The sequence below is a fragment of the Melozone crissalis genome, unplaced genomic scaffold, assembly GCF_028551555.1.
Source record: "Melozone crissalis strain CALT ecotype California unplaced genomic scaffold, PUWL_Pcris_2 ptg000027l_1, whole genome shotgun sequence".
Taxonomy (NCBI): Eukaryota; Metazoa; Chordata; class Aves; order Passeriformes; family Passerellidae; genus Melozone; species Melozone crissalis.
In genome coordinates, this window is record NW_026535805.1 from 3,072,807 (window position 1) to 3,100,058 (window position 27,252).

Here is a 27,252-nt window from a genome sequence, read left to right on the forward strand (position 1 = left end):
GAATGTGTTATACTTTGTTAAGGCATTGCAGGTAATCGGGAATCTGTTCTGCAGTGCCAAAGTATTGAGTGGGGGGTGTGTGCTGCTCGAGTCAACATGCATTTGTTTGAGAAAAGAATGTAAAATCAGACTGTCAACTAGAAGCTCTGTAAGCTTGGAGGGACAAAATTAATAGAGTGGTTTTTAACTAGAATGAAAGATGGAGACACTCACTTCTGTATGCATGTGTTGGTTCAGCTTACTTTCTTGCCACCTCTTTTTTGTGTGTGAAGATGCATAGGTAACCAGGAGCCTATAATATAATACATTTCCATGTGGTTTGTGTAGGTATAGGCACACACACAGACATATACCTGCAGTAATTGAACCAAATTGTTTGTGATACAAGTGTCAGAAGTGCAGCAAGTCTAAAGGCTGTATTTTCTGGATCCATTCACACCTTGAGTGACTGCTTTAGCAACGAAATATTGACTGGATCTGCTTAAAAGTCATACTGCTATTTTATTGCTTTATTCAGCATAATCAGAATTAAATGATTATCATTCTTACTTTTCCTTTTTTTATCTGTGGAAGAAAGACATTTATGTCATAGGCAAGTTAAACTTGATTTCTGGAAATGTAACACCTGAAACAGGGGCAGAGCTGGTGGGAGGAATAAACAGCCTAATATGAAAATGGAAGTTTGCATGTTTCTTTAAAAATAAGCTATAAATTCAAATTTGCAAGTAAATTAATAAAGCTGAAAGAGCACGTGCATAGTGTTTACACCTTAACTATTATATGTGGAGCTAAAATCTATTGATTTGAGATTGAATAATTGAACAGGGCTAACTGTCTGGTCAATAGAATGAAGCTGCTATAGGACAGAAACAGAGTTGATAATAGGCGGCTTCAGCTGCAGAAGGATGTCATTATGATTATATGCTGTCATTTGAACATACATACTAATAGAGCCAGAAAAAAAGGTTTTCATTGTATTAATGTAATGTAACACAGGTATTTTTGTTAAAAGTGTGGCTCTTCAGTATTGTATTAATGACATTAGTGCTTCCTTAAATGTTAGTGTACAAGTCTACTGGAGATAGCAGGATGCTGCACTTGTGTTGGTGTGCACTGCCATCTTCTTGGTGGGCTTTCTAAACCTCCCACCCACCCCTAAGGGGAAAGGAATACAGCAGTGGTCAGCAGCATCTCAGTGCACCCTGCCACATCAGGCCTTGGGCTTTCAGGGGGCTGGAGCTGAAGGGCCTGGGAAAAAAGCAATTGGTGGTGAATTCCACTTTTCTTTCAACTCCTGGAACCACACAGTTACCATCTGGAAGCTGTATATCCATGATAACCCATCTCTTAAGTCTCTTCATCTTAATGGAGGGGAGAAGTACAAGGAGTTCTTAATGTCTTCCTGTGCCCACAAGTAAGTGTTCAAGAAATAATCTAACTTGGAGTCTAAATATGCCTCTAAACAAAGTGTACATTTTTGAATGCTCAGTCATTCAGCTGATACAGGCTTTAAAAAAGGCATGTATACTGAAACAAAAATCAGTGTTCTGTTACTACAGGGAAAGGACAGGGTTCAGTGGCCTTCATGGAAGCCTCTACCTATTTTAGATCTGGGTGTCTAGAGACAAGGGTAGCTATTACTTTATGGGAGCAAGGATTTGTTTACTCTTGAGCATCTGAACTCAGCCTTTGTTACCACTGGTTTCAGAGCTGTTAATTTCCCATGGTGAAAGCTCTTTTCGCCAGCACAATCAGGTTATCCTGAGCTGAGGACGTTTCACTAGTCTCATTTGTCTTCAGTGTTAATTCTGTGCCAAATTCTTGCTTCCTAGGTCAGTGAAATGTTAGAAGAGAGAGAATCTCACCTCGATCTTGGAGAGAACAGTTACAGGCTGCTTTATTATATTGAATTGTTCCTTAACAGTTATGGATAACAGGACAACCATGTCTAAAGTCCCTACTTGACAAACAGGCTGGGGGTTTGTGATTTTCAGTACTTAAAATAGATGCTTTCCTGAGGTTGGTGTTTATTGTAGCTAATGTGTGCTTAAATTAGCATTCCTTGCACCTTTAAAAAGTGCAACCCTTTTAATCCATTGTTTTAAAAAGCATGCATTAGATGTCAGAGAACATAAAGACAGCATGTAGAGATAACCCTGATGTAAGTGATAGTTCCAGTCGTCTAGTGTATGGATAAAAGATTTCCAAGGCTTATGTTACTTGGCAGTTCAACATGATCTAGCTGTTTGTTAATCAGAGAACACGTGAAGAACAAAGGATGGAGAACAAAAATGTTGAAAAAAAGTGTTGTATAGCTAGAAGATGTACAGTGGGACAAGTAATGGGAAGGTAGGATTGGATAAAGCAGTCATGGAAACAATGAGCCATAAGAGGGCAAAATTTGTTTCACTTTGTTTCTCGTGACTTGAGTTTGTTGGTAAAGGGGATAACATTTTGTATTCAGGCAGAGAGCATGTTCTGTAAATCTCTTCAGTTACCCGTTCCCTGGGTGTCGCAATAGATTAAGTCGCTGTGTGATGATATGACACCGCCATCACTCGTCTTCCTGGGATATTGCTGGAGGCAACAACAAACCTGTGTCTTTGGCACATGTGAAGGAATTTAGTGCTTGAGGGGTTAAATTACACAGGCTCCCCTGTGGATCAGCTTATGCTTGGACAGTAATAATAGCAATAACATTAATAATAAAAATGCCAGAGCGAAGGGAGCGGAGGGGGAGCAGGAGGCAGAGGAGTGATGGAAGAGGGGCCGGGGGTGCCGGGGTGGGCAGGCAGGCTGGAGGGAGCGCTCTGGACCGCAGGTGTCCCGGCCCCACGTCAGATGTCGTAGGAGCCTCTGCGACATGGACATGCACAAATAGACGGCACAAAAGCTTTGAGGGTGGTTGGTGGCTCTGTGCATGTCTGCGCGCTCGCTCCGAGCCATGATATCCTAGGGCAGTGTAACAAGCAATTCATGTCAGCTCACGGTGAAGATTATTGGTGTTTTCACTGGGGAAATATTTACGCTCCGTCTTCTTCTACTATTTTTAGCGTTTTGAGCTTGCAGCCAGGTAGGAGGGCAGGTGGGGGAGTGGGGAGAGACCCATTGAGGGACCTGTCTCATCCCTCAATTAGATGGAGCTAAACCCCTAATCTTGCTTAGGAATAGCTGCTGATGCTAAGTTTTCTTCTTTCCCTTCTGGTTTAGTGGGATATTACATTTCACTGCAGTATAGGTGATAGAATGGGATGTCAACCGGTATGTTTTGATTCTAATAGAAAGCATAAATACATTTTAAAGAAGGCACTTTACATAGGTGAGGCCTCCAAAAAAAAAAGAACCAAAAACCACACCACCAAAAGGTAATATAAGTGCAGAATGAATTGTTGGGTTTTTAGGTTTGCCTTTTTCTTTTTTAAATTCCGGGATAGAAAAGCCATCACAGTAAAAGACAGCCATTTATTGCATTGCTGGGGGGGGGGGAACCAAAACAAAACAGAAAACAACAAACAAAAAGAGAGATCTGAATTTGTTCTCTTTCAGATTTGTTGTTTATCGTAGTAATCCTTCTAGTGAAAGGGGCTAATTTACTCTTTCTATAGGAATATTTTAAGTATGATTATCATAATATCACAGCTGCTGAAAAGGTCTAAAATAGGGCATTGACCTTGAACGTGTTCCTGCGTTTAGTATGTGGTGCTTAACATTCAAGAAACAATACAACTGCAACTCATTTATTAATGTATAATCTCAAAATGTTAACTCTTGCTCTGTAAAAACATGCCACAAGGATTGTAGAAAGCTTGCAGTATCCCATGAAGTACATGTGGTATTTTATCAGTGTAAATATGTATAAGATTTTCAAGATTTCTGCTGGGAATACTCCATAACTAAAGTAAGTTTTCCCTTCGGTACTGCACTAGTTTATGATTTAATTTTTACTGACATTCCACCAGTCATATTATTAGCTTCACAAAATGAAAGTGAAATAATCCTGTATTAATTAAACAGAGCAACTGAATTCCCTCAGTCATCTTATCCTTGGCTGTCTGAGACAGTAATGTACTTCAGTTTCTCTGAAGAAACTTCCACTAAAAAAAGAGCTTGGGGTAATAGTGAGATATCCATATTGAAGTGTGTGCCTGAATTATCTTTAGGGAGGAGACCTTTTTTGGTGGGTGACAGGCAATGTGCATGCGGCTTCCTTCTTATGGTGTTTTTTTTTCTTTTTTTTTTTTCTTTTTTTCCTTTCTTTCATTTTGTCAGAGGCTTTGGAAAAGGTGTTTCGTCAAGAGAATATTTATTTATAGCAGTGTGAACAGATTCTATTCTGTACCAGTAAAAGCAGTCATTTAAATACCCATGCCCTTGAAAATAAAACAAGGAGAAAATATGGAGTATTTATTTGAGACCAGATAAATTGAATGTAGTTCAGTAACATGGTAAGGCAATTGCTGTTATTTCACAGAGACATTTTTTATGTGCTGGGACTGAATGTAGCAGCTAAAGCTAAAAGCCTTGCTCCATGTATTTGTGAACACACTGTGGAAAAGTTCTAAGGAGCATCAGAGATTGTGTTGTGTGAGCTTTTCCCCCTAAGATCAAAACAAAGAGTAATTAATGCTAAATACAGACTGAAGAGGCAGATGGCTTTCAAGTAATAACTTGATAGCATTTGTCCAACTATGTACAAACAGGTGAGCAGAATTTGGAACTTTTGAGGTGTTAGCTTTTTTAATTCATTAGCAGCATATCCAGGGGTGCACCAAGTGCCTTCCAGTGAGAAGCACAAAAGAGGAGCTGTCAGTGGCAGTACTAATGTTAATGTCACTGTAGCACTGAGTGAGATCACATCTGAGTTGTGTTTCTTTAAGGAGTGGTTGTGAATAAAGAGAAGATCACATATGTGATGACACTTCAGTATTTATTTCAAACTCTTAACAATATGGTATTTTCCAGCTGGACATTGAATAAGCCTCCATGGTGTATTGCAAATCTTTATCTAAAGTATGCTTATTCCCAAATAAATCCTCAGCAGCTACCAGACTTTCCTATTCTTGCAGCTTCCCTGCTGGCTTGAGCTTGTTTCTCCTTTTGGTAAATACACATTTGACACAGAGCACTGTGAGGTTTCTGTGAAGTGCCACTGAACCTCACTTCAGCTGCCTTGAGGTGGGTGTGCTTTAAGAATATGGCTCTTCTGATGCCTTGAAATGTCTGTAGTATTTAGATGTGAAGTTGCATAAAGATGTACTGTTTGGCACACAGGAAAAATTAGATTCACAGAGAGACATGGAAATGTAGGTGCTGCTCAGCAATGCCCCTTGACTGGAACAGGCACTCCTGACAATTTTTTCTTTCCCCTCTCTTGATTCCATTAGCACTGTTTTGTATAGACTCCTTGTGGTAAGATTTTGCACTGTACATTTTGATAAGTTGTTCTTATTGTGTATTTCCTGATAAAATTCAGTAAACTGCTACCTGGATTGCCTTCTTCCCCCCCCCCCCCCCCCCACTACTTCTGGCTACTGCTTTTATTTATTTCTACAGAAGGGCTTAAAATGAAGCTACAGTTAGCCTCAGTTTATTTGCTGCAGTAATCTTTCTTATATTTTTTTCCACTCTCCCCAAACTGATCTGTAACTGTGAAACCCAAGTTCAAGAATGTAGCTGGAATTCCAGGCCCCAGTCTGGTGGAGGTGACACTTTCAGTCCCTGAGGGAAGAAGCCAACTGCTTTGTTTATCAACATGCAAAGTGCAGCACAGTATTTCTGGTTCTCCAAGAGGCAGCACTAGCAGGGCAGAGAGCTGCTTGCTTGGATGAAAGATGCTCGATAGAAAACTGGTGATGGCTCACAGGGGCAGAGGAAAAATGCATTATTTGGGGGTGCAGAGGAGGGTGAGGGACAGCAAGGTATTTGAAATTATGGGAATGTGAAAACGAGGGCTTACAGGAAGACAGACCATGACAGAAGGAGAGACCATCGTGCTTCAGCCTCTGAATATAAAATCTAAGGACATAATGAACAAAAGTAGGAATGAAGCTAACCTGTGCTTCGGTAAGTTTCACAATGGATTAGCTGTCAGATGTTCAGGAGGGCGTATTCCAACAAATGTAATACAGAAAAGTGACCATATCAAATCACACATGTACAGGGAATAATTTATGGCTGATATTTATAAAAGAAAAAGACATATACATGCAAGGATTTAAAAGCATTTTGGAATTAAAAATACTGAAAAATAGACATTTAGGGTATAAATCTATAAACAGACATAGTCTTATATACTTATTAATCTATACACAGAGATACTCAGTACAAACAATATATTTGTATTTGTGTTTTGCCCATGTGCACATGTAAATCAGTTTGTAGGAACTGCATTTTGAGTTTATATTGTCATACAGATAACTATACATAAAGACATCCTATTCCAGTTCTGATTTGATTCCAAAATCTACATTTATCAAATTGTTACTTAAAGAGGATGTTCTAACAGAGTAACATGATTTAATGCCTCCTGTTTTAAAATTTGGTAAAACTGATTTTTTTGTCCCTGATGTTTCTACAGAGTACTTAAATTTTACTCTACATTTCAGAGCTTTTTAATTCACTGCTCACAAGTAAATTTACATCTTAATTACAGAGTTCACATTTAACAATATAGACAGCATAATGCTACTGGTAATTAAGCTTTTACTACCTGCTTTTGTACAGTAGTTTGAGCTGTAGTTTTGCTGTCTGAGTTCTGATTCCTAAAATTGCAGGTATTTATACCAGGTTTGTAGGAAGCAGGCCCAGTTTTCACATAAGGTGAAATACAGAATGCTGGAATCTCTTAGCTGTAAGCATACACAAGCGTGTCTGTTGAACCTATATATGTTGGGATTTGGTTTTGTTGCTGTATATTTTTTTGTAAAATGCTGTGAGACACATCTGGAGAGGGCATTTCTGTGAATAGTATTACTGCATTCTGAGGGTTCACAGTGATTTGTTTTGATCTAAAACACTGCCATTTGCATCATGTTAGGACTCCAGTCACAAAAGATTTTGTAAGAGTTAAGCTGCATTCTAAGAAATTATTGTCTTTCCAGTGTCGGTTTGGCTTTTTTCTGGACAGAAACAGCCTGCATCTGTTTTCACTGGTGGGGACAGAAACGCTTTGAACCTGGAAAATACGTATGGTGCCTTAATTGGAATGTTAAGTAAAGGTGGGAGCTTTTGAGAAAAAAAGATTTATCCCATATTCATTACTGATACTTTCAAAACAGGATATGTGCATGTGTTTCAGGGCAAACAGTGTCTCTAATGTCCCTAAACCTGAGTACATTCTTTGTGCTGGAACAAGTTTAATCAGGAATCTTTCATACGCCGGAGAACAACTCTGAGCTGGCTGTAAGCAGTGCTTTGCTGGAACCTGGCTTGGTGATGTTTATGCAGGCATGCCTACAGGGATATGTGTTTATTGCCCTTTTAGTTCAGCCAAACTTACTTTACAGAAAACCCAAAGCCCCAAACACTGTAGAGGTCTAGGCACCCTCCCAGATTTACCACTGCAGAGCTGCTCCAGTGCAGCCCTTATCTCATTAAAATGAGGCAGGCTGAGTTGGTCCACTCTAATCCCTGCACACTAACAGAGGAAATTGATCAGTTCGGGATCTTTTCTTTCTCATTTCTAAATATACACATCTAAACATACAAATACTCGTAGAGGGCCATATGCTTTATATATTTATATTTAAATAGACACACGCCCCCGTGTTGTATAGGAACACGCGTACCTGTATTCGCTCCCAGCTGCACCCATAATGCTAAGGACTGGATTTGTGCTCGTTTCGTAAGGAATTTCTTTCAACTAGGTAGAAAAGGAAACTTTGAATTTTAAATAGGAAATTATATATCTCTATATTAGATAGTTGTGTAATTTTTATGTTTTTATGTATAATATCACATATTCATAGTCAAATTCCAGCCCGTTCCCCCTCCCCTTTCCCCCCAAAAGCAACTCGCACGACAATGAAAAGTTGAGTTACCCAGAGGCTTCGGCAGGCCGCGCTTGGCGTTATAATTATTTGTTTTTCCCCGGTGCCGAGCAGTTCCAAAGGTTAGGGAAGCGGCGTTCGGGAGAGCGCGCCGGGAGCCGAGCGCGGCTGCCGCCACAGCCAAACGCCACGGCCGGCAGCGGCGGCGGCGCAAACTTCATCCTCTACCTTTGCGCGCAGTCCTTAACCGGGAGCCTGCCAAGGTACCTGCCGAAGTTGGGGCCGGGCGGCAAGGGAAGGGAAGGAGGGGACGGCGGGAAGCGGAGCGGGCAGCCCCGGCCGGCCGGGCGGTCGGTGGGTCGGTCCGGCGGCGCGGGCACGTCCGCGGGCTCTGCCCCGGCCGCCGCCGCCGCCTCAGGCCGCTCCCCCGTCCCCACCCTCTACCTGCCGCGCGCCCCGCGCGCCGGGCCGCCCCGGCGCCCCTGGCGCCTGATTGGCCGCGGCCGCACCAATCGGCCGTCCCCCCGGGCCGGGGGGATGCATATGTACAGCCCTGCTGCATATTCATGAGCTCCGCGCGGGGCTTTAAGTCCTTGATTAGGCGCGCGGGCGAGCTTTTGGTCCCCGCCCGCCGCCGCTGCCGCCGCCGCGCCCGGAGCGCGCCCGTGCCAAGTGCGCGGCGCTCGGCCACGGAAACTTTGCTTTCACCGCGGGGGCGCACGGAGGATGGTCGCCGGGCGCACATGGATTCGGTAGAACTTTGCCTGCCGGAGCCGCTCTCCCTGCACTACGAGGAAGAGTAGGTACCGCTCCCCGCCCCCACCCCACCGCCGCACGCCGCCTGCCCCAAACATGACAGGCGCCTAAGACGCCGCTGCAGGTAACGCTGCGCCGCGGCCGCGGGCGGGAGCCGGCCCGGGGCGCTGCGCGGCCGCTGCGCGCCGTGGGGGGGCCCGGGCGGGATGCGCCCGGCGGGAGCGGCGCTGGCGGCGGGCGATCCCCGGCCCCGCGGCCGCCCCGGCGCTCGCCGTCTGACAGGTGCGCCGGCGGAGAGGCGGCGGCGGGCGGGAGGGCGCCGGCCGGGAGCCGCCGCCGGCGCGGTGCCCGGCGCAGTGGCGGCCGCCGGTGCGGTGCGGTGCGAGCGCCCTGCCGGGGGGCGCCGCTCCGGACCCGCGGCGGCAGCGGCCGGGGAGGCGGCGTGGGGCACTTGGCGGGTCCGCGGCGCACGGCGTGTCCCTCCCCGCGGCTGCTGCTCCCTACAAAGGTGGCCGAACACACTTTTTGAGGAGCCGCAGTTCTTGGCTGGCACTTCTCAGCTACCTGGCGGAGTGACTCCGGCGGAAAGCCTGGCGCCCAAACAGAACCGGGCGCTCTGGGGCTGAGGAGCGGCTCCCGAACTTGATTTCAGCCAGCCGCCGGGATTAAATATTAGTATATCACGGGAGCTGTCACCGGTTCATTTTTCTCCTTGTCGAGCCACTTACGTCGCCGTGCCCCGTGTTAGGCCGGCAGTGACAGACGGGAGCGCCGAGGAGAAGCCCCGGCCGGCAGCCAGCATCGCCCCCGCCGCGGCCGCCGAGAGGCTGCTCCGGAGGTGACAGTGTACTATAGGTGGATGCCCACTAGCTGTCCTTACTGCCTGCACACTGACTGCATGGCTGCTGGTAATTAAGCCAGGCATGAAAAGTGAATTGCCGTGATCGCATGTTAGGGAAAATAAGATGGGAAGTAACAAATAGCCTGGCTCGCAGGAGTGCAGTTTGGGAAGGGGACGCGGGGAAAACCCGCTGTAGTGTTTTGGGGGGTAAAGAACAGCAAATAAACAGAGGTAGGGTGCCCTCTCAGCTATGCCGTATAGGTCAGTGCACTGTATGTATATAATGTAAGATAGCTTCATAATATAAGAATACACTTTCCACAGCTTTTACTAACAATGACACGTTTTTCATAAAATACATAAAAAGAGAATAAGTTGAGTATTTTATGGTTGTGGAGGTTTTTTTTGGGTTGCCTTTTTTTTTTTTTTTTGGTGGATGTTTTAACCCCCCCCACCCCCCCAAAGCAGCTTTCTTGAATTTACCTTCTTACAGCTAATTTGAATGATTAGTTTAGATAAGCCTCTTAGAGTAGATGCATTTAAATGAAATCGGGGCACATGTCTTTTTGGCTCCGGTGCAAGATTCAAACTAATTTTTTTCTTCCTCTGACTCAATTAAAAGTCATCTCAAAACACTCCTAATATATTGTCTGAGTGCAGGGCTGGAGGCATGTGGGATTGAGTGGACACAGAGGAAGAATTAACATTCAGAAACATATCTGCTTCTCCATCTCAATTAATAAACACCAGAGTTTTGCATGTTATTAATATCCGTAATAACTGGGATTTAACTACATACTGTAACATGCATGTGCACATGTAAGCATAAGGACATACATGTAGGAGTTTCTGCAGCTCTTATGGATGAGGGTAGAGAGGATTCGAGCTAGAAATTATCCGAACATTTTGGGAGTGCGCAGATATCTGTCTGACCATCACTAGGTATGCTTTGATTTTAAGGCAGAGCTTGTTAAAGAATGCAATAACTTAAAGCCAGCTGCAGTCTTAGCTTTTTGCTCTTTCAGCAATAACAATAGCACTAATACTTACTAATAGTTAATAAGCTAACAGATGCAATAAATATATCTGCTCATTTTGACATATGTGTCAGTTTAATAATTTTAAATGAATCACTGCGTTCATAACGGGAAATCTCCTTCAACCTCTGATTAAAATGTAACATTGACTAAAGGATTATAGAGCGGACTTAATTTTACCGACTGTTTTAACAGTTGTCACAGCTGTTGGAAGAAGGAAAGGCAATTGAAACACTCAAAAAAGCCAGGGGGTAGGGAGGGGAGAGAACAGAAGTAGTTTAGTAAATTTAAACACGGTCTCTGAATGCCAAACATAGAAAATTGGGGAGATTTGTAACTCCAGAAAGCTTCTGTGCGCTGTGTATGTTTTGAGGCTCACTGTGTTTCATTCATTTGAGCACGTAGCTGCTTTCCCAGTTTCTCCGTTTAAAAGTGTGCAATAATGTTTATATGTGAAACAAATTCATCTGTTCCCGTGCATAGGTTTTCATTTTACAACAGAACCAATACGATACTCTGATGACAAGAAATAAAGGTGGCATAGAAGGGCTGTAATGTTTAAAAAGTGGACGTAGGTGTCACAGCATGTGAGTACTTAAGTGCAGTGGTGGCTGGTGTACATATTTTATATTTTTCTAACCATTTTCATGTTGCAATGTCGGAATGATCTGTGGAGTCACCCTGTGAGTCTGGCCGGGTCGTGTTTGTGTATGGATGAATATGAGCGTGTGTGTTACTCACATGTACATATATTTGTGTGTTTGCATGTGCACTAGGTAATTATGTGCTAAACATAAAAGAGTTTATGTCAGTTTCACTCTTTAAAATATTTTGGCATAGCCTGAAATTGCTGAAGAATTTTTTTTAGAAGTGTCTTTCATTCATAAGGGCAGGAAAGGGGCAGACTGAAGAACGCTTCTTTGTGAGGTGGGAAGCAGCACTTGATTCCGCTCCACGATTTCTCCAGGCTCTGAAGGTCTTTAACCTCGCCCGTTTGCCTTATTCGATAGCTTGTTGCAGTTGTTCCTGAGAAATGAAGCCCCAGGCTGGTGTCCCGGTGGGTACCCCGTGTGTGGGGTGGCACCGAGCCCCAGCCTGGGCTTTCCCTTGGGCAGCAGGCAGGCCTTGGTCCCTTCCTCCTTCCCCGTTCCGGTGGTAGGGCTTTGCTTTTTTGGTTCTGCTACACTGCTGGCAAGTTTTTGAATCCTGCAGGAAGTATAAAGGGTTTGTGCTGAAATGCCTGCCTGGCAGATTTTCCTTTACTGGGGCTTACCCCTCTTTTAGTGATGGGTGCTCATTTTAATGTGTTTATGGTTGTGTTCTTTTATTTACTGAGCCTGGTGCGTTACAGCGGTAATTAACCCATGTTATTAGCAAAGCCCTTGTGGATATCCATTAATTCTCTGGAATGGCTGATCATTTTTTCCATACTTTTTCCCCCTGTTTAACATTTAACATTTCCTACAAATTTCTTTTTGAACTGAGGCAGGTAGAAGGGCATCATCCCCATAGTTCCATAATAAAGAATAACTATTGTCTTAACAAACTGTTTTCAGAGATGCTAATGGGAAGCAAAACAACTGTGAGAATCTGTAGGGAACAATTTATTTAATTATTATTTTTCAAAACACATGCTTAATGATAAGAAAAGAGATAAGAATTTTCTTAGTCCTTTTTTTTTTTGTGTAGCTGCATTAGCTGTTGTGAATATTTTAACATTCATATTTTAATCAGATTTCAACTTAGTTAATAGCACTTTGGGCATTTAAAAAATATTGAGCCAGCAGAAAAATACTTGTGCTTGCACTGCTGAGAAAAGATAAGGGCCACCTCATTAGCCAACCCTACTTTTGCAATTAATTTCAAATACATGGTGCTATTCATCAAATAGAGAAGGTAACTTGTCTATGATAATATTTAACAATACTTGAAGCCCACTTTGCTTAGAGTAGCTAAAAAGTATGATATGTCTATTCTCACAGATATGTCAGTTCCACATGCTATGCTGCTATTTCTGTATGTTGCAAAGTTATGATAGAAAAATTGTGGTATAAAAGTATAATATATTCATGAATAAGTGACAAGATTATTCATTTTACAGAACTGTTTTTAAAGGACTGACCCTGGGCCTGCACAGAGGTTGCTTGCACCTCTGTGGAAGTATAAGTAAAAATGAAAAAAATGCTTATTTAACCTTTCAAGGAAGTATATAAAATAATTACTTTTTTGCTTAGAATAAGTAAAATGTATAGGAGAAGTAGGAAAAAAAATATGAAATAAATTCTTGCTCCTATTGAAGCCTGAAGTAGTCTCTGTCTGTAAGAGAAGCTTTGCTATGAATTCTTTTTCACAGCAAATTCATGGAGGGAAGAAACAATAAAATGTTGATCCGTTACAAGTGCATATGAGCCTCACGCTACCGAGCTCTCTAGAGGAAATCTGTGATTATGCTGGGCCAGTTTGTTCAGTTTTTATCTCTTTTACATCCACTGGCCTTGTATTAAATTGTCATTGTCCTAAAGCACATGAGAGAGAAATGAATTGCATTTCTCGACATGCTCTGACAGTGAAATATTTAGCCTCTCTGTCTCCAATCATACTCATATGTATGTTTGATAGTGCAGGGATGACACCAGCAGTCGCTGCAGCTTGACACTCCACTTATTACCCGTTCTTTTACATTTCGTGTATCGTCCTTTAGGCTCGACTTAGGGACTCATACGTGCACAGCCCTGTCTGTAGCAGCATGTACGTATGCGGTTTTGTTTTGTGCGTTTGCATTTTGTGTGAAATCTTCTGCCTGTGCACAGCAAGTTTTGTGTTCAAACACGTTTATATCCATGCCTCTGTGTGTGTTCCAGGTGTATAGCGTATTCCTTATGCAGTTTTGGCAATGTACATCTATTGTTGTGTGTTAGCCACAGACACATACACAGTAAGTATATATATATATATGCAGAGCTGTATAACTTCCCTCTGTGCAGTTGCTTGTCAAAAAGCAGCTGCCTTTATGTGGTTTTATGTGGCTTTTTTCTTATCCATGAGAAAAGAGCTGGCCAGCAATGTAAAGTATTTACACCTCATTTTGTAGTAGGTTCTCCATGTAATCTAGCAGGTTTTGTATTGTACTCACAGTTTTGCTTTTAAAAGATGCTGTATGTTTTTATAAAATTTTTCTCTTATGAGTAAATGAGAAGTCTAATATTTATTCACATTTCTCTAAGTTTTGGCTGTCAAACAGATTTATTTTTTCAGTTAAATATGTCCTTGGACGCACAGTTATATTTACATCTAAAGAATATAATTATTTTTAGGGGGAAAAGCCTCCTGGATGTGGTTGTTGATACACACCATGATGTCCTCAGACAAAAATATAAAACAGATATGCGGTTTTAATGCTCCTTAGTCCTCTCCAGAAGTACTGTAGTTGTGGGGTTTTTGTTTTCTTCTTTTGTTATGGTTCTGTTGTCCAGAATTGAAAATACTATTTTTACTATTTTACATTAAAGAAAAATGTTAAACTGAATTTGTATACTGCCATTTCAGATGGTACTGCTTAATTATTCTTTAAAGGACTTGGTATTGCTTTTTCAGTAGCACTTTGGAGAGTAGGTTCTATAGGATATTGCCTTTTGACTTCTGTGTCTTATGAAACAATTTCTGTATTTTCGGTGTAACAAAAGCTTTAAGTCTCTTGGGTTTGTTTACATAATACTGGTAATGTTTTTCAATTAATTTGTATTTCCTTCAAATGAAGAAGAGCTTTTCTCTTTGCTATTCTTTAAAATAACAGGTTTGCATCAAAGGGAATCTTATCTAATTTCCAATTATTTTCCTCTTTTAAGTAGCTTAGCTTTTAAATCAGAACGTCATTACCCATTTCTTCTAAAATTGAAATAAAATTCATTTTTTTCACTTCAGCTTCTTATGCTTGCTAGAAAAATGTTTATTAGCAGCCTAATGAAAGTTCGAGCAATAGAAGTACTTTTACAGAGTAAAAGACAAGCATATGCTGTTTTTCTGTACTGCTGAATGTCTTATTCTTACCATGGGGCACCAGCCTGAATTTTTATGACATCTAGGTGAAATTTTATTACTTGGGTCAAAATTATTTACAAGGCAAAGCAAAACAAACAAAAAAACCAGCCACAAAACTTAATATTTTGTGACGCTAATACAGAACCTTAAGTATGAAATTGGAGGTGGATCATCATACACTGTGGTAAGTTAGTATTGTGGGGTGTATGAAATAGAAGGCCTTGTCCTCAGTCTAATCAAGCCATTTATAATATCCTTCTACAGAATTGTGCACATTTATTTATATGATAGCCTGCTGAAATATGATTAGTTACCCCTATGCACACAAGAATAGTTGAAATATATCCTTTCGTCATACAATGAAAATCATATTCTCTTTTCCTGAGTAAAAACTCTTTGCAGCTTTGAGCTGCTGTCTTTATATGGGAGGGCAGATTCTCTTAAAGGGTTGTATTCTGAAACCAAACTTTAAGATACAGTGGTTAGACGTTTTTCAAGTTATTACTCTGTAGCTTCATATAGATGTCTCTTAGCACTCTGTGTGTCTTCATGTTGCTGTAAGTGGAAAAAAAACCCCTGCACATCTCCTTTTCATCATTTTGATTGGAACTACATACCATATGTAATGTGTTTTGGCAGCACTTACCTAGCCAAAGAAAACAAATTAATATTAGCCATGCTGAGGGGTGTCAGAAGTATCACAGATGTGTCGATTTAGCTTTGCTCCATCACACACTCTTCCCTTAAACAACTGGTCAAGCTGTCGCAAAATGTAGTGCTGGCTACAGTGAGATTCTAATAGGTGTGATCAGAGATTGATGGCTTTGGCAAGTTAGAATGAGAAGATGGTGTGGAGTTGCTGTTGCTTGTTTTGAATGGCCTCGGAAAAAAATCCTAACTCTAAACAAACAAAACAAGAAACAAAAATTTAAAAACGCTAAAAATTGTATTAAAAAATTTAAAGCCAGCCATATGTGCTTAGACACTCCCTGCCTCCCCAAAGCCAGCTAGATTGGAAACAATTTAAAGTCCTGTAGATGCTGGTGAGAGAAATGAAAAAGTCATATCTAAAATGAACGGCTAGCTTGTTCCTAAGCATTTCTGAAATTCCTTCCCATATAAAGGTGCCGGGATGGGTGGGGAGGAGGTGACTTGTTTTATTCAGTCTGTTCTTACCTATGATACTGCTATTCTTTTTCCCCTTTCTGCTCTGACTCTGGGTTTGCTTCTAGAGCTGTTTTTGGAAGAAACACTTTTTTCTGTCTCACACATGAATATTTCTAAGGAAATACAAACCAGGAAAATCTAGTAAAGACAGTAGTTAACTAAAAAGGGGAAATCGTACTCTTTTATGTATGCTTTGCAGAGTTGTACTGGCAGTTTGTATAGTTTTCCATATATTGAAAATGTCAGAGAATGAAGCAATTTTCTATGTATTCTTTATTTACTTTAATTTTTTTTCTATTTTTAAATTGGCTCTAGGATTTCATTCCTGTCTTTGTGAAGGATGAATGCCAGTGTCACTTTGTGTTTAAGTTGGTATTTTTTGCTTTAGGCGGACTGCGATATACTCGATTGGCAAGTATTAATGCTAAAATAGTTTTCAGAGGGATTAATTTCAGCAAGTATGTGAGGCTTTCTCCTGCACAACTATTTTTTCACTTTTAAGAGGGGGGAAAAAAAGGAAAATCATCAAGTTAAAAAAAGGTGCTAAAACTCACCTGCCATCTAAAGTATATTTAGAGTGCATTTCCAAAGCAAATGCTGATATATTGCTAGCAAAATTATCTTGGAAGAATGGTAAAATTCTTACATCAAAAAGTGGGGCTTTTCTTTTCACTCCTTACCATGATAATGCCCTGTGAATGCAAGTTTTTCTCTGCTGAACTATATTCACTTTGCCAGGGAATACTTTCACTGATGGGAATGTTCTCATGGCAGCCGCCGCCATGGTGGGACAGACGAGATGTTCCGAAGTGGCCACGTCTGCCACCAGCTGCTGCCCTCAGCACTAAAGGGGTGACACTGGGGTGTTGCCGAGGGACATCCAGGGACACCCCTCGCTCTCCTGGCAGGAGCCGCTCGGGCCCAGTTGGTGCTGGGGAATACGAAGGGCGCGGAGCGGCCACGGCAGGTGGCTGCCATCGGTGTGAGTGACACCTGTCCCATCCATCACCGGCCCGGTGTCACAGATGGACAAACAACCACGGGCCGCATTAGCCGGCGCTGCACACTTGGCTTAATTTGGCTCATTGTTCTCCCACACATCTCCAGGATGGCTGTTGTGCGCCGGGAGGCCGGGCAGAGGCGCGGGATGGGCTCAGGTGGTGGCGCGCGGCTGCCCTTGGTGCTCCATCAGAGTGCTGGGACAGGCTGTCACTGGGAGGGCGCGCTGGGAAGGAGCCTCCGCGCAGGGGCTGGAGCTCCAGATCCCAAGGAAGGCTGTAATTAATCAAAGAGCCGAAACTCAGGATTTCTCCTGGCGTTCCAGAAGTTTTCATTTAGCGAGCTGAGAGCTCACTATAGGTTAATGTTTAACTCTTCAAATGCTACGCTCGTCCTGGGAATACACTGTCACCCTGAGGAGAATGAAGGGGATCCTGTGCCTATTTCCTGCGGCAGGTGAAATCTTCAAAGCCACGGATGCCTCTTCTGAAGTAGTTGGTTTCTTATTATTCCTCAGGAGTTAGCACTGAAAATACTGTATCTGAGACACTGAATGAAAAGGAGAGTTACTGAGAGGCTTGTTTGGGGGAGAGTGGGGGATATTTTGTTTTGTTTTTGTGGTGTGTCTTTTAGTGCCAGGTGAAGGCTGGATCACGAGAAATCACTGTCTTGTTCTGGACAAAACCAGTACTTAAATGCCTTCAGACGCTGTAACCATTTTCCTTTCTTTCTTTCTTTCACTTTTTCACCCTTTGCAAATCAGACACAGTTCTTGGAGGATAGGAGAACAGAATAAACAAAAAAGCAAATAGAAATTTTTTTTCTACTGGTAAGGCCTGTGTCAGATCTGTTTTGAATGCATTTGAAACCTATTGCTTCCATGCTGCTTTCCAAATAGTACCAGATAAATGCCTGTGAAATATTGAGATAGAAGTGATCATTCTTCACAAAATTTTTCTCATATTTTCCCTCCCTATGTCCTTTTTGCGTTAAGCGTTATGGAGTGACTGTTTTTGTTGTAAGCTAATTCACTGCTGCTGGTTTAGTTATGACTAATGTCAAGCAGAAAACCTGTGTCGTGCCAGAAACAGGCTGCAGTGTGCTGAAGACACAGCTTATGTTTGATTGTGTGTAAATACAGTTAGTTAGTTGGGTTTATCTGATAGCCTGGCAGAAAGAGAGAGGAGCAGTACAAACTGTTTTCAGTAACTGTGCTGTTCATACACCTGATAAGATTGAGAGTGCTTTTGAACTACTGATATGCTTTGAATAAGAAAAGAATAATCACATCCATTGGCACCGGCTTATCAGGAATGAAGTAAAATGCCAGCACTTTTACATTAGCAAAAGTAAATGTTTTAGACACTTTGGGCCTTTTTTCCATTTAAATTAAATAGCAGGGTGCTTTTGAGTGTGCTGTAATGAATGGAAGGATTTATTACCTTGACAAAATTACAGGTGAGTGTGTTGAGAGAGGAGTCCTCGGCAACAATAACAGCTCTTTTGATAAGTGGCTACATCTATTCATGCTTTTGGTACAGAAATGCAGCAATTTTATATTTTCTTGCTTTGTGAAGTGCAGTGGCTAACTTACAATGTGCTGTTCTTCATAGTGTAAAATACTTGTGCTGTTTGTCATGTACTGGCAACACATTTAATATTTGACAGGTAACATGGCTGCTCATAAAATCATGCTTGATCATTGACTTGTGTGTCCGCTGCCTTCAGTTGCTGTGTATTTTCATGTTTGAAAAAGAATGTATTTCAGAGTATTTGCAGGGAAGGCAAGGTATGATTCATCATTAACTTACCCCAGCAGGCACGAAGCATGCTCAGATGCACTGTTATTTTCTCAAAGTTGGCTGATTTGTATTTTTGTACCCTTTATTTTTTAATTCTAGGTTCTTTTTCTTTCACATGCCTACAGTTAATTCTGGGATATTCAGATTTGACGAATGATAGTGCAAGAGCATATTTGATTGATTTTGGATTATTATTGATTACTGTCAATGAGATCACTGTGACACTTTGAAATCAATGATATGTGATTAAACCAAAGCTCCTCTGTTCTATACATTAGGTAGCAGTCGGGAATTTAGGAACTGAATGTTCACAAGCTATAAATTGAGGCAATGTTCGGATTTGAATACCCCTTTGTTTGGCATTTATTCACCAAAATATGTTTCTTAGGAAAGTTAGTTTTCCCGAGTGCAAGCTTTCAGTAAAAGAAAGGTCATTGATTTAAGGTTTATTAAATTTTAGCTAAAAACAACTGGCTCCATTTGGGTGTAAAATAATTTAAGTACTTACTGCAGGCAACCTTCATGCTTTAGAGCTGTTGCTCAAAGGTTTCATTCTTCTATGAAGATGTCAACTGTAAATATAAAAATGCATCACTGAAAATGTAATGGTTTAAAGATTCTAACTGAAATAAAAATTCCTGCCTGGGGAAAGCACTATAATCAAAATAAAGTAGTCTTAACTTTTTTTTTTCTTTTTCTCCTGCGGAGGCTGCACTTGAAAAGAGTGCTTCAAGGCAGCAGGTAGCAAGGTTGGTAGGGAATGCCAATCTTTATTTATTTATTTATATTCTCCCCCACAGATGATGATAGTCTATCTTTGGAATCAGCAATACACTTCAGCCACTAATACAGGCGATCTGTAAGCTGCTGCCACTGCCTCTGAAATGCAGTATCCTGGCATTTAAGTCAACTTTATAATCTGGCAAAAACCCTACTTGGCAATATTAAAATATAGCTTCTGAAGCACTTTTATTTCTGAAAGCTTTTTATGTCTTTTTGTATCTCTTTAGCATATATTAGATTTCTCAGGAGCAGTGGCCTGGATGTACACTTGATGGATGACGGGGGTGGGAATTCTTCCCCCCTGACCCCACTGCCTTCCCCCCCCCCCCCCAATTTTAAAAAAAGGTGTAATACTTGTGCATTAGGTAATGCTGGAACAGGAATACTGCAGATGCAGCTGTTTGACAAAATTAATGTGGGGCTTTTGTACCATTGTTAGGTAAGTTAGGAGAGATTTTCCAAGGGAAGAAGGACAGTCTGCTGCAGAGGTCTTGCTTGCATCTATTTGAAGAAATCTTTAGCTTCTACTGATAGTGGACTGATTCAAGGCTAAATGGAAAGAATGCCATTCATTTTAGCAGGTTTTGGATCAGTCTCTATAATGGATTTAAAAAAAATGAATGATTTGGTAGTATTTTAAAATCAATCAATCAAGAAGTGGAGCCTGTGTCCAAGGACTCACTGCCAGGATGTGACATTTGCACCAGTATAGAGTTGCCTAAGGGAGTGTGACCAGGAAATACTAAGATTACCCCATAATATTTTCTGTGTGAGCTTAAAAGCAGTGTTGGCATTATGCCATATCTTCAGCCTTGGGCTGCCTAAAGAGGAGGTAGAAATCCTTCAGATGGAGATGGTAAGACAAAGTGAGACTGACCCCTTTTTTTTTTTTTTTTGATTTTACATCTGAATTGCAAGAGAGGTTGAAATGCTGGATTTACATAAAGATTGATTTATCTTGGTTTGTTTCTGGTGATGAATTTGGGATGTAAAGCTGCAATGTGGAATACATATGTCTGTTTGATACATGTCACCTTTTTATATATATGCTGAAACACCCTGGTGTTCCTATGCAGATTTCAGAAATCACCAAGGGTCATTCAGCATGTCTTTGCCTATGGGATATAAAATAAATTTTAATGGCTGGAGAATTACCTTGTCTGGCCTCTAACCAACATTTTATTTATGAAAAGGTTTGTGTAGTGTTTAAGAGATATAGGAACTTGGCTTTTGGACAGAAAGCATTTTTCTCTTTGTAGAAAGAAATAGGCCAAGGTGGCATAACAGGATAAAGGAAACAGTTTGCTCTCCAAACAATATCTCCAATATTGTTTATGTTTTTTGAGTCATATAAAGAGTACCATGAAGTGGGCGTGAAAGTACCATGTACTGCCCTCCATTTTAGGGACTTTTCTAGTGCAAAAAGATTTCTGTTTTCATTTGGTTTGCTTCTCTTGAGTTTCTTATTCTCCTTGGCTATAAATGCTTTGTAATTTCAGACTTCTTCCTTTAATCCATTTTTGTCTTGGATAAAGCATTCCATTTTCTGTACAAAAGAAGCCATAGGTATGACTTTGTGGCCTTCTTTCTTTTTTAATGCTTGTGTGTAGATTGCTGTTGTGATTAAGAAACAAAACCTGATTTCTACAACAGTAACATCTTGAATTTCATGTGAAAATACGTTGAAGGAAATTTTGGTTTTTTTTTTTTTTTGAATCTGCAAAAGCCTGTTCCTGTAAAGGTTCACAAAAGGATGCATTATCAGCATTCAGCACTTCTGTTAGAGCAAAGCCTATTATTTCATTAGGCACAAAGGAAAAGGTGAATTACACCTACACAGCACATATTTATAAAGGTTGTGTCCATGACATTTGTCTCTAAGATTTGCTGTCTGGAGAAGAACTCCTAGAAAAGCTAGGCATGAGGACTAAATGTAAGCATGCCCACTTGATCACGGGTTTTAAATTTGAACAGTTGGGATTAGTGGAGTAAGGAAGAGGAAGCAGGAGTGTCAGGTCTTTCTTGCCTTTTACAGTTTTTGCACAGCAGTTGGGTTTTTGTTTCCACTTTAGTGATAAGTTTTTTGTTGGAGCTGGTGAGGATTGTCCGGGAGCGGCACAAACCACAACCCATCAGCAGGCTGCTAGTCAGCAGCAGGTGTGAACAACATAAAACAGGATAAATGCTGAACCAGAGTGTGCACTAAAAACAGAACCCCTGTCTTGGTTTTACAAGGGCAGTAAGATTAGAAGCACTCTTGTCGTGTTTACTAAACAGTGTTTAGTGGACTATGTAAATGGCTCTGCTCAGCTGCAAAGGAATAAGTGCAAGAATTATTATGCTTTTGAGATTTTTAAAGACACTTTTTCCTCCTTTAAGAGTGTACCTCTGTTACTGTTAAAGGAAAGGGAGAGAGGTAAATGTCAAGGTCTTCAAAGTCAGTGCTTCAGAACTGAAGCGGAGGAATGGGAGGATGGAATGTCACCATGCACTGTTTAAACTTTCTTAGTCATTGACATAGAGGAGGAGGTAGATTTTACTGTCTTCTGGAAATTACACCTTTGCAATTTAGGGTTTAATGTCTGCTTCTTTCTTCTATACACCTTTCCTTTTAAAAGGCAGCTTTTCCATTCCTTTGTGTTTGCATATTTGGGAGCTGTTAAAACCATGTATTTATTATATCCATTACATTCAACATCAACATCTGCCTTCATTTATGCTCTGTATTGTAAGTATTTTTCTCTTTCCCATTATTCCTGGAACAGATTTGAGAAGAGATTGGAATCTATCAAGCTGCATTTACACTATATACATAGTTTCATTTGAAAAATAAGAAGACAACAAAAGAAAAGCAAAACAAAACAAAAAAAAAATCAAACAAACCCTCAGCAAAAAAAACTCTTAACAAAAATAAAAAATCTCCAGACTCTTAATTCCAAACCCCTCCAGAACCAAAACACTAATCCACAAAAACCACAACTCATTTTTCCTGAACTGGTAAGCATTTTTGAAAGCTTGCAAACTCAGCCTTAGGGAAAATCATCAGATCTGTTTGCAGAGCTCTGAGGAAAATCTGATCCTTTTGAAAATGAACTTCATGGTATTTATATCACATCCAGTTTAAGTACAATTATGTCTTCTTTCCTATGATGTATTTATGGGATTGAGATTGACAATTACTTTTCTCATAGAACAGAATAAAGTTTTTTTAATAATTCAGTCTCCTTTCATCACCTTAATTGCTTGCAAGTTGCCAGGTTATAGAGATGTATTTATTCATGTGGGGTTTTGTTGGGTTTCTTTTGTTTGTTTCATTTTTTTTTAGTTTTGTGGTGGTGGTGGTTTTTTTTTAGTTTTTTGTTTGCTTTGGTTTTTTTATTTTGAAGTGCTTTTATGAACCACAGCTGCTTTTGTAGGGTCCAGATCATGTCTTCACAGACACCTCTGCAACTCCTTTTGCTTCAGGACATCCCTGTACACCTCTTTAGATTTTTGAGAGGAAACATTGGGATAGGATGAAAGCTTTGCTCATGCATGTCGGCCACAAGGCAATGGCAAGCATTACCCAAGCAGGAATATTGCATTCAGAGCTTAATCTGGAGAGAATTGAGTAGGTTTGTTTGAGAGTAGAAAATAATTTAAAATTAATCTATTTTCTAAAATACCCGAAGTAGTCACTTTCCTTATTAATTAGTGGATTTAAGTCCATCATTAAAACCAATTGCTCTAATACCTACTCCATGAAAATATACAAAAAATCTTATAAAAATAATGCTTTCATTCTTTCTTATTGCATTTCCCTCACACACAGAGTTAAGTACACAGTTTCAGTGCTGAGAAAATACATGATTATTTCAACAATGAGTTTGGATAATGAAAACAGAAGGCTTGGGAAATCCTAATTTTCCAATGTATTAATTCATTATCAGTAGTGAAACAAGCTTACCAACATAGTACACATTTTGAATCCAAGTGTGGTTCTGGGATTGCTGCTCCAGTAACGTGTGTGTTACTGTTGTGGCAGCCTGCTGGTGGCTCACAGGTTTATTTTTAAGGAGGGTGTTCCTGCATGTTCAGAGTCCTGTTCATCTGCTGTTGTAGAGAAAACAGCTTATATCATTGTGGTGAAATCATGACTTGTGTGATAGCATTTGTAAAGTGCACTGCTTTTACTGGCTCTCTGTGATGTTGTAAACTGGTTACTATAGCTCAAAATGCTTTTCTGTAGCTGGTAGTACATAGTTCACCATTTCCAGAATTTGCTGGTCTCAAAATCTGTTGCATAGGTTTATGAGTTTGCGTGCATGATCCCTGGGCTTTTTTTCTCTTTTAATTTTTTTTTCTGCTCTCCATTTTTTCTTTTTTTTTTTTTTTTTTTTCTCAGAGGTGGTAATATAAAACCTTGAAGTTCAGGATTTTCAGTTAGGATGCATAAGCATACAGAAGTTGTGCTGCTTATCCAAAGTTTATCCTAAGTGCTTAACCTCTTTGGCCTTAGAATCAGTCTGGGTATCCCATGAAAGCAGTCTGTCCCTTGAGGTTTTCTGTAATTCCTGGCTTCTGCCAGGTCAGAAATAAATAAGAATAGACTTTTTGATAGTGCTGCTATGTCTTCTCCCTGGACCAGATGAAACTAGATGCTGTATTATTATGTTTATTATTATTTGAGTCCCTAATGAGTGTGTTTAAATCCCTGAAGAGGTAAGTTCTTGTTTGTTTCAGGTTTCCTTTGCCAGTTTGGACCAGTTCTCATTTACCCATGCAGGTTTATTTACAGTCAGTTTCTCTTTCCAGTTATACCAGTATGCTCAGGGGAAGCAGAATATCACACGGACATGTCTCAACTTAAACTTTTTCTTTTGCCTTCAACATCATGGAATTGCTTATTCTGATTAAAAGAAAAAAAAACCAAAAAAACAACAAAACAACACCAAAATGATTTTTTGACTCGGTAGTTGAGTGTAATTGCCAGTCAATTCCATACAATGCACCTGGCTAATACTTAATATCTATATTAAGGAATGTAGAGGCCCCTGTCATGCTACTGTGTTTGGTGCACAGTGTGTAAATACCTAGGTAATTCCTATTCAAGGACTTTGCTGACTACAAATAAAAGAAATTCAGAAAAAAAGAATGAAAAGAATGAAAGCTGCAGAAAGGGCACGACATACTTTTCTAATGTGGCAAGTACAACCAGACTCTGCATGTGTGCATATGTCGTTGCATAAAATCTCTGTGTGTGATGTTGTATCTTCAATTTAAGCATACCAAGAAAGGCTAACAAGGAAGTATGGGCTGTTTTATTGTAGATCAGCAGAAATCTCCTGGGTGTTTGAGGGAGATGGGTGGATTCATCTGTGTCAGCTCAGAGAAGGTGAAGTTAATGAGGAGGAGGTAGAGGGAAAAGCACTGTGGAAGGAAGACAGACCAGGGAACAGCACAGGCTGCTCGTGTTGACATAGCACAGGGGGTGGGTAAAGAGGTTGGAGAGACAAATCTGGATAGTACAGGATCGCACAGAGCATCTGACTGACTGCTTACATTTAATGCTTTTTTGGCAGTATGATTTTTAAAAATGGTCCTTTTAATATGCTATATCGGTTGCCTGCTGACTTGAAAAAGAAAATGAAGTTAATTGCTTCTGCTTATTTGGACAGCAGTATATTTTGTATAAAAAGGGCAATTTCTGTGGTACAGTGATACCAGTGCCAGTCAAAGTCTGCCAGATGTGTCACCAGATTTCTTTCTTTTAAATTTATATTCTTGTTCAAAACATGTATTATAATTTTGGGTGTCTTCTTCAGTATGTTTTGCCCAGTGTTCCGTAGAGGAAAGCATCACGTGAAATTGTTAATTTTTGCAGTCAAAGACAGACTTACTGCCTCAGCTTTTGTTTGCATTTTCCCTAGCAGTGTCAAATATTTTGTATTAAACTTAGTAGTTCTATATATTTCTTAAGATAGGTTGAAGACGTTCAGTCAAGAGACATGATAGAAACTGAGGCTTTTCGCTGTAGATATACTATTAAGGCTTCATCTAGAAACTGTGACCATTTACTAGAAAATATATGGATTTATATATATAAAAAATGAGACCAGTTACCTGTGAAATAGTAGAGGTATTTGGAAACAGAAGGAGACTCAAAATTTTTGTCAAGTCAAAAGTTTAAGATGTTAAGATTACAGGCCTGTTTTGTTTTATATAGAGCACTTGGGCTTGCTAGAGAACAGAGATGGACTTTTCTCCTTTAAGGGGAGAGAGAGGGGAAATGTGCCTTACACACTCGTAAGTAAATTACATTTTGGTTAAGAAAGCAAGTAAGCATCTGGTCATTTATTGAACTAGTTCCCACAGTATTGTACGTAAAGGTTTTTTCCCCGAGCGCGCTGCTTTCTGCCGCGCTGACGGTAATGTACCTGGAAGGGAGAGGCAGCGCGGCCGAGGCAGGCCGCGTCAGACAGGGCGGGCTGCCATCTGTCCCACCTGCTGCATCCGTGTGTCCATCTGCTTCCTGCAGCAGCTCCAGCACGGCAGCGCTCAGCCTGAGAGGGAGGCAGCCTGAATTATTTAGGTGGCTAGTGTAAATAAAGAGAGGGGGAGAGCGGCGAAGGAGGGGAGCTGTGAGGGGGAGAGAGCGCTCTCTTACTCCTGGATGCTTTGGTATGTGTTAATGCATGAGAGCGTTTGATTTGCATATAGATTTAGATGTATAGATCATTGTGAAGATTACAAGCCAATGAGTTTTATCTAGATTTAGATAGCTCTCAGCCCGGTTTGCACATAAAATATAGCCAGTTTCAGGAGGAGAATCTTTGGGGACTTTAAACCTAAGTGAAACTGATGAAATGTAATGCTTTTAGGTATTAATTTAGCAGAAATAAAATATTTCCTTTAAGGGCTTTCTGTGCCCTTTGTTAACCAAGAATTTATAACTGCTTTGCATAGTCAGTGCTTTATACACACTGTGTGGTTTTGATTTGGTTATAGTTACATTTGTAGTCATCTGTGCTTTATTCTAAGAGGAAAAGCAGTTGACAAATGCTTTTCCTTTTTCTTATTCTCTCATGTTTATCAGGTGAAGATTAAATCCAGTCATCAAACAAATAATTTTCCAGCTGTCAGTGTATATTGTTACTCAGACAAATATATATCTGCTTCTCTGCCTACATAAATATACATAGAACACTTAAATCTTTTAAAATATTTTATAATGGAAATTAAAAGAAATGTAAGGAATTATGTAAGAAAGCATAATTTTATAGTTAGAGTGGCCCTAAAAAATAACTAGGTTTATTTTCAAGTTGCTTGCTTGAATTTCAAAATGACCACCAGAAGATTTAGACTATGGTGGATTATTTATTTCTTAAATTGAATTATCTTTATAAAAGAAAAATCATTAGTGCATTGAGCATAAAAGTTCATCTCCATCCTTCTGGTCTAAGCATTTTAATGATAGTCATGCCATGTCAGATTTTTTTTTTATGCGTGAAACATTAGTCCAGTGCTGTGTTTAAAAAAAAAAGATTTGGCTTCCTACTTCAGTGTGTTTCCTGATGTCAGATTCTTCTTGCTTTTAAATTTTAAATGTCACACTTCCCTGGGCCAAAGAACAAAACCAGGATCATCCTACGAGGAATCCTTGAAATTGTGGGAGGGTTTTGTGTCATTGTTTTGCCTGGGTTTAGATCTGCAGAAGAAAGGGACACAGCATCTTGAAATCCCAGCAGCCTGGCTACTTCTCTAAGATTTGCATGAAATTCAGCTGCAGCCTTCAAAGGGATTTGAGTGGATTGGATTCTTTAAGGTTAGTCCATGTCAAACCTATTAAGTTCAATTCACAT

At 40.4% G+C, this 27,252-nt stretch overlaps 1 protein-coding gene across 14 annotated transcripts in view; it reads left to right on the forward strand.

Annotated features, from left to right (window-relative positions):
* The window catches only part of ESRRG (estrogen related receptor gamma), a 368,263-nt gene that overhangs the window by 204,230 nt on the left and 136,781 nt on the right, over window positions 1-27,252 (forward strand). Inside the window, exon 1 of one of the 14 annotated variants that reach the window (XM_054279740.1) lies at window positions 8,726-8,787. The exons of the other annotated variants lie outside the window; for them this stretch is intronic. Coding sequence (XP_054135715.1) covers window positions 8,732-8,787 — 56 coding nt within the window. The 5' untranslated portion in view covers window positions 8,726-8,731. Of the gene's footprint in view, window positions 1-8,725; window positions 8,788-27,252 lie in introns of those variants that run through there. 14 annotated transcript variants of the gene reach the window in all.